The sequence below is a fragment of the Vicia villosa genome, linkage group LG3 (genome assembly GCF_029867415.1).
Source record: "Vicia villosa cultivar HV-30 ecotype Madison, WI linkage group LG3, Vvil1.0, whole genome shotgun sequence".
Taxonomy (NCBI): Eukaryota; Viridiplantae; Streptophyta; class Magnoliopsida; order Fabales; family Fabaceae; genus Vicia; species Vicia villosa.
The window spans coordinates 22,416,724-22,424,570 of record NC_081182.1 but is presented as its reverse complement, the minus strand read 5'-3'; the positions used below and the strand labels follow the sequence as shown (position 1 = coordinate 22,424,570).

The window sequence follows — 7,847 nt, the reverse complement described above, 5'->3', positions numbered from 1 at the left end:
TAAGTGTTAGTTTTAATTGAATGCTAATTTTGTTATTGATTAATTTTTACTACTTATATAGGTCTATCCGATTGTAAATTGAATGAAAACTAGCAAATTTTTAATTTAATATGAGTCATATAAAATTATTTCTATCAATTGTCAAGTGACTGAATCAAGAAATGTGACTGAGTGAGTAACATGAACATATGTCTTCCCGTAGAGAGCTATTTTGATTGCAATTGACTACTAACTAGGTTTTGTTTAGTTTTGGCTGAGAATCAACTTTCAAGTGCTATTTGATTGCATTTCGATACAAAACTAAATTGCATTTGGATACACATTCAGTTTTTATCAGTTTAGTTTTGAGTAATTTGGGGAAGAATATGAACAATGGGTATGCATTTAAAAATTTGGGGAAGAAGATGAACAATAATAATTAAAATTCAGAAATAATTTTTAGCGCCATCACTGCCACGTAGATATTTAACAAACTTTGACTAATAGAATAGACGGAAGGGACTCAAAGGGACTCATGTGCATCTTTTAAAAAGTGACCAATTTGGCACGAAAAAAAATTAAGGGACCAGACTGAACCTAGGGATATAGTTAAGGGACAAAAATGGATATTTTGCCTAAAGGAATCATGCTTTAATCCAAAACAAGAAAAACATAAGGTCAAATGACACAAATATTTACGCTAAACTGCTCATCACTGTCATCAGTATTTTTTCAGTAAATGCAGAAACCATATCAAAAATACGTACATGTTTTTCTTTCCAAAAAAATACATACTTAAAAGCAGACATTTTCCTTTCCGCTAGAAATGATGTAAAAAATTGACCAACATCATCCATGTGAACATAAAGGACCAAAGCCACAACATCCAAAAGAGATTGACTTCTCCAAAATCATTTTGAAATTGGAAATTGCTCATAAGACAGAATTAACAATTTTACTTTTTAAATGGGAGTTCTTTTAAATATTTAGCAATGCCATTCTAGAAATGTAACCTCCGTACAAAAATCAAATACAAGAACTACAAAACCCAGCAAGATATTCAATTGTAGCCCTTAAGTTATAAGTATCCAATTCAACCGGATAATATCACAAACACAATCATAAAAACGCCAAGTACAACAGATTGAAGCAATGTCTACAGAGTATCTAACGGCGATGGTAAAGTGGCCTAGTCTGCATAACAGGACCTGGCATTAGCATGGTCAAATCATCAGCTGCACTTTCCAAAATACTCTGACAAATTCAGGAGACAAGGCACTCATACCATCCAAACAGCTCAAGTGTTGCCCTCTACGATGGCACTGCAAATAGTCGAAAACCAAGTAAGAGACTCAACAGTGTAAAATTTCAGATGACACAATAAATTGATTAGTATTTCTAAAATTCCAAGGACAAAAGAAGAAAAAAAAATGATGCTTCTGTAACATCATGAAACATATATCTAAAATTTAGGTTTAACAAAGATACTAAACTAATTTTAGGAAAGCACAATTCAAGTCTTTTTCAATGCCTTGATATAAGTCCAGCGTTCGAAATTAACAAATGGATTAAATCCATTGGCCATTGGAATTTGACAGGAATTCAATGAAACACAAATGGACTTACCAGAGAAAACATAAGATAAATTCATAAATTCATAAACTAAAATTCCAATTCAATTCTGCAAACAAAATATTACAGGAATTAAAATCAAAAGTGAATGAAAAGGCACTTACTGTAGGTAGAAGTATCAATCTGCTCAGGAAGCTGCTTTATATCTATTTCAAACCTTGACTGAACCTGCAAATCACAACAAAACATAATTAGAAATGCTAATGGACAACAAAATAATGACAACAAGTTTGACCCTTACATTGTTGAGAACATCAACATCAGTAGAACATGAAACAAATGTGATTGCAAGGCCTTTGGTACCAAATCTTCCAGCACGGCCAACCTGTACAATGTCCCTCCAAAAAAGTCAGACTACTCTAAACCAAAATTAAACGAAAAAAATAAATGAAATATCAAATCAAGACAGATTGTGTTTATTTATACCCTGTGCAAGTAAGTGTCTGCAGAATCAGGCATGTCATAGTTTATAACAATATTGACACGCTCGATATCAATCCCTCTACCAACCAAATCTGTAGCAACAAGAATCCTTGTATGCCCCTCCTTGAAACCTCTATAACGCTTTAACCTACAAAATAATTGAAGATTATACACAAATGCCATTGTTCATTCGACACTTCATAACGGTGAAACAGGGTAAAGACAATGACAAAACAGAAAATTAATATAACAAGCCTGCTGCAACGAAGTTGTCAATTAACAATCAAGATATAGGTACCAAGAGAAACAATTCCCCCCCTGAACATCCTTTGTCATTCATACAGTAAAAAAATTACAAATATGAACTTGCTATAGCACTAGTACATTGAAACCCTCATTCCTCATTAATTGCATCGAACAAGTCTCTTATATTTAAATATAATATCCCAAATACCATTGATGAGTACTGAAAAAGCTTAGATAGGAGGTATATTAAATCCCAAAACAAAAAAATGAAAAGAGAACATAATAACAGAACAAACCAATTTTGGCCATTTGAACTTCGAAACATCAATGAAAACACATCCTACGTAAACCCTGTTATCTCAAAAAACAAACCTTTCTTCCTGGGACATGCCAGAGTGAATGCATATAGATGGAAAATTGCATTCTATGAGTAGTCTGTCCAGCTCAGCAGCTCTACTAACACTTTTCACAAAGATAACAACTTGGTTGAAATCTAGTGCATCGAGAAGATCATTCAACTTGCGGTTTTTCTCCTCCTCTTTCAATTTGATGTAGTGCTGCCACGACAACCAAAGTAAGCCATACAAACCAGACCTTATAAGAGGACAAAACTTTAAAAGAAATAAGCAAGTAACATGCAAAAAGCCCACCTGAACAAGTCCATGAAGGGTTAACTTGGCTTCATCGTCAACATAAATTTCCATAGGCTGAAAGGAACAAATTTAACAGTAAATCGTGTTAGAGTCTGCGCTCAAGCTAAGGGAATCCACAACGAAATGAATGATGGATGTAGATCCCTTGAATCACAGTTCTTGTCCGCTTGTTTTGTCTCCTTGCAAAAACTTCTACTTGCCACAGACATTGGGCACTTACACCTAAAGAAAAATGGCAGCACCAAAGCCAAAATATACCCCCCCTCTCTCTCTAAAGAAAAAGAACACTCAACATCGCAAAAAGCCCATACCCGACACTAGCATATATTAGAGACAAAACAAACTTCCAAAATGAACAAAAAGAGAGCAGACAAAAGTACATAACCCCATAGTCAGGAGCATTACTAAATATCCCATTAACATCTTCTACTCCAATCCAGTGGCAACCCCATTCTACCTCACCGGCTGTGTGCTTAGTAAAAATTGGACAAATGAAAAGCAGTACCGAAACAGAAACCTTATCAGAAGTAAAGATCAGTGAAACCATAGCATTGGAAACAACTAAAAACCGCTCGGGGAATATGGGCAGTATGATAAAGTGACTTCAAATTCAAGTAGTATTGGCCATGAGACATTACATCTTGCATAAACTTTTTGCAGACTGGGCGGATTTCCTTGCTGAGTGTTGCTGAAAACATCATAACTTGCTTATCATGGGGAGTCAACTTGAAAATGTTTTGAACATCTTTCCTCATGTCTGCAAAAAGCAAAATAAGAACAATAAACAAAAACATGGGAAAATAGAAGACCAGTTGTCGTATTCAACTGAACAGTATGACTATTCAGCACTTACCTAGTGATTCAAGCATCTTATCACATTCATCTAAAACGAAATGTCTAACATTCTTCAAAGAAAGATCCTTATCCCTAGCCAATGCTAGGATTCTTCCAGGCGTACCGACAACAATTTGAGGGCACTCATTTTTCAACAGATCCTTGTGAACTTTGATATTGACCCCACCATAAAAGACAGCAACCTTCAGATCTGTTAAGTACGTGCTAAACCTCTCAAACTCATGGCATATCTGAAAGGAAAAGGTTGCAAGCTCTAAATCAAAATAATCCAGTATAACAAATTCCATAACTTTCTTAATTTGATGTCCCAATAAATACCTGGTAAGCTAACTCTCTGGTATGACACAGAACAAGTGCAGATACTTGACCTGGAACAGGATCAATCTGCTGCAAAGTCGAGAGAACAAAGACAGCAGTCTTTCCCATTCCAGATTTAGCTTGACAGATTACGTCCATTCCCAGGATTGCTTGAGGTATGCACTCGTGTTGCACTGATGATGAAGCAAAGAAAAAAGGCCCGAAGGAACCAACGGTAAGTAAAATAAACCATTCTGACGCTTTTAATTCGATAGCGTTACCAAAGCATGTTAATTCTCCAGAACAGTATTGTTATAGATGCATTACCTGTAAAGTGTTAAACAAAAGTGATTTTAGTTAACTTGCCATTTCTATGAATGTAGAGCATGAGATCAAACAAATTTTTGAATGAATTTATTCCTCCAATCTTAAAACTAATCCCCTTACTCTTATAAGTATTCACAATTCACAAAATAAACACTTCACCCGAATTTAAAGTAAAAAAAAAAACAACATTTAACCTTCAAACCCTAATCGCACCAGCTAAAACTATAGTTAAACTGAATATAAAAAAAAAATAGATTTAAATTAACAATTTGCCTTCAGATGGATGTTCAAATCCCGAATCGACAATAGCCCGAAGAAGCTCTGGTTTGAGAAGAAAGTCTCGAAAGCCTGAACTGTGGATTCCAACATAGCCCCTATCATACAAAAAACAAAGATACATAAACCACATGCAAAAAACATCATAGATCTATGTCTTAAACCTACACACCTTATACTAAACCCTAACTGGTACTAAGTAATTAAAATCAATCTCACAGGAAACATGAGAAAGCTTACTTCTTGGTAGCTTCACCGTTGACTTTAGCTCCGTTGGTGTCGGGAGCTTTGTCTTCTTCCTCTTCGTAGTCGAGAAGCTCTTCCTCGTAAGCTTCGTCCTTGGTTTCTGCCATTAGCTGCAAAAATCAACCTTGTTAATTGAATTAATCGTTTAAGCAAATTATCAAACAAAAGTACAATCGATTAAGGTATAGTATTCTAGGGTTTTAGCAGAAGATGAGAGTACCTGCGAAAGGAAAGAGTGAGAAGAAGGTTGCGAAGTGGGGGATCGGGGATTGGGGATAGGGTTAGGGTTCCGGGAGAGGCTGCAAGGTAAATTGGTTAGACGAAAAACAATTTGGGGGAAAATAAAGTGAGAGTGAAAGTTATAGGCCGGTGACTACTACCGAGCGACAAATTGATAAAACTAATAGGGTTAATGGATTGGATTGTAACTCCTTATATTATGACACCATAACACGTCATTTATCTTTTAGCTATTGTAAAATTTATATTTAAAAAACAATTTAGAGATATTTATAAAAAAAAAAAACATTCTATAGTAACAATTGAGTTTTACTTATTTGAAAATTTATATGGCATAAGATGATATTCTACCTTTTTATTAATATTATCTTATATGCAATAATATCAATTACTTCTTTCACCCTATGTATTTGAATGGTAAGGATTTATGTTGGAATTTTCTTGTTTGAGTAAAGGATTCATATCTAACTTTATTTTCGTGTTTAATTAATTGAGAAATTCTCAATTTTTTTTGTCATGTACATTTTGTTTTGCTTTGGAACTGATTAGTGAACGGAGGGGATGAGTTTGCAGTTTGTTGTGGTGGTTCAAACCTTTTGATGTGGTAGAGAGAGTTTATATGAAGGTTAGCACTTCAACACTCAAGTCGATAAGAGTGTGAAAAGTGAAATTTGAATGGGAATGATTTCATATCGGAAGAGTAGCATGTTTTCCTCTTTAAATAGGGGGAAGGTCGGTAGTTCCATGTGTGTGGGAAGTGATCAACCATTTAATGGATTCTCAGATATTTGCATGGTATCCCCGTGATGGATATTATGCACCGAGGGAAAAGGAGTATGCATAGTTTACATATGATAGCCGCTTATTTTACTATCGAACTTCGCTTAATAGACCTCGCAATTGGCCCAGAACAGTTGCCCTCCACCCCCTTGTCCATGCTTTATAGGGCAAGGGTTTGTGATATATGTTGCTAATCGACCACGATATTTGCGGACATGGAAATCTTAGATGTGACGTTGTTGCTTCGGAGAATAGGCGCATCAAATGTTACCCTCAAAAGTTGTAAAGCAACATTGGGAGACATTGACACATTTTTACTTACTAGCAATGACGGTACCCCTTCTTTAGAGTACTTAAGTGCTTTGTTCTTATAAGATCTCCACCATTAATAATATTTGTTTGACCTCATGGTCCTTAGTCATTGAACAGGATATAAAGGACTTCACGACATATTTTGTCGTTTTGTTGTGAGCTACATGTGAATAGTGTTTTGTTTTTCTATTATCGCTTCTATAGAGAATTTCGTCTTGTCATTGAACCAATCTCAGACGATTTTGTTGGTTGATATTGGTTGTTGGTTTATCCTTCTTTTGAGCTCGAAGTCCATGTTTCCTTCCATTTTTTCATTCTTTCATTAGGGCATAGAGACTGGTCGAGCTCGCTTGCTTTGTTGTACCTGCATCATTTTTGTTTACCACGCATTTCAAACATGGTAACAATGTCAATTTCAACAAAGAATGTTAGTAAGGATATTTCAGGGGATTTGGCAGATCCTAGATATTAAGGATTTTTATCAAGCATCAAGAGACGTGGATTCCGCGCTCGATTGGGTGGTATTTTGCTCAGATGAATATAAGACGATTTGCAGTCGATATGGGGAATGTTTTATCCCTTTATGTGAATGTTTGTTTTCCATCACATTTTATCGTCTTTCCTTCAACGAATTTGAGGTTGAAATGTTAAATCATTTGCTTATCGCCCCTCTTAGTTGCATTTGGTGAGTTGGGCATTCGTTAAAGTTTTTCAACACTAGTGCGAGTATAAGGGAGGCAAGTCGATTGCGACATTGTTATTTCATTATTTTAAGATTTAGAATGACCCTAATTATGCAAATGGATATGGTATGCTCTACTTGAGGAAGCATATCCGGTATTTTGAAACTTATTTTGAAAACATGAAAGATTTTAACTACCGCTTTTACCTAACTACCCCTTTAACTGAGGAGGCACATGTGAAGATCTATTGCTTGGAAATTGGATTTGAACCTACTTGTTTAGACATTTTCCATGAGTATTCTACTCAAAGTCACTATTTGATGGGTGTTGGCTCGTGCACGTATAAGGAAAAAGACCTGACTCAAAGGAGTTATATTTGAAAAGACAACACGGAGCCTTCTACAAATAGCTTAACTGTGTTGATGGTGCTTCAAGAAACCCACCAAAGAAATGCATTCAGACTCGCTGGTTAGTGGAGCTCACGTCGAAGGAGTAAAGTGTTGGAACAAAGTTGGTCGAAGAGTCGACTATTTTGGCGTTTGGAGTTGTTAGCCGAAGAGAAGTTTTCTTGTTTAACTGCCATCGATAAAAGAAGGAGAGGCTCAAGGAGCTAGTCGATAATCTTAAAGTTGGGTGGGTGGATATAAAGAGATCTTAAAGTTGGGTGGGTGGATATAAAGAGGAGGTCTGAGGTGTTTCTCACAAACAATTGCACATAAAGGTCATTGTGGATCCTTTCAAATATCTTGGTACTCTGGTAGAAAAGGTATGACGACTCTCCCTAGAGGTAGCTGGGAAGAATGAGGTTTTGGCCCTTAATGCATCATCTTCATTTAAGGCATAAGCTACTTTGGTACAGGTGAATCAACTCCTAAATCCTTCTCAAAAAAAGAATTTA

General features: G+C 35.8%; 1 protein-coding gene across 1 annotated transcript; it reads right to left on the bottom strand.

The window, feature by feature from the left end:
• Positions 1–977: 977 nt before the first annotated feature.
• LOC131660636 (DEAD-box ATP-dependent RNA helicase 15-like) lies at positions 978–5,332 on the bottom strand. Its single transcript, XM_058929917.1, has 12 exons — positions 5,155–5,332; positions 4,929–5,044; positions 4,686–4,786; positions 4,107–4,279; positions 3,787–4,018; positions 3,572–3,690; positions 2,931–2,987; positions 2,653–2,837; positions 2,038–2,182; positions 1,853–1,936; positions 1,716–1,779; positions 978–1,301 (listed from the first exon to the last, which is right to left on the bottom strand). The coding sequence occupies exons 2-12, from the start codon at positions 5,039–5,041 to the stop codon at positions 1,291–1,293; spliced, it is 1,284 nt and encodes a 427-aa protein (XP_058785900.1). The 5' UTR covers positions 5,042–5,044; positions 5,155–5,332; the 3' UTR covers positions 978–1,290.
• Positions 5,333–7,847: the final 2,515 nt, after the last annotated feature.

Excerpts from the sequence above, each read along its gene's own strand:
- LOC131660636 (XM_058929917.1), bottom strand. The coding sequence starts at position 5,041 with ATGGCAGAAACCAAGGACGAAGCTTACGAGGAAGAGCTTCTCGACTAC. Across the intron at positions 4,019-4,106 it reads CCAGAGAGTTAGCTTACCAG|ATATGCCATGAGTTTGAGAG; the intron begins GTATTTATTGGG and ends TTTTCCTTTCAG. Across the intron at positions 1,937-2,037 it reads CAGACACTTACTTGCACAGG|GTTGGCCGTGCTGGAAGATT; the intron begins GTATAAATAAAC and ends GACATTGTACAG.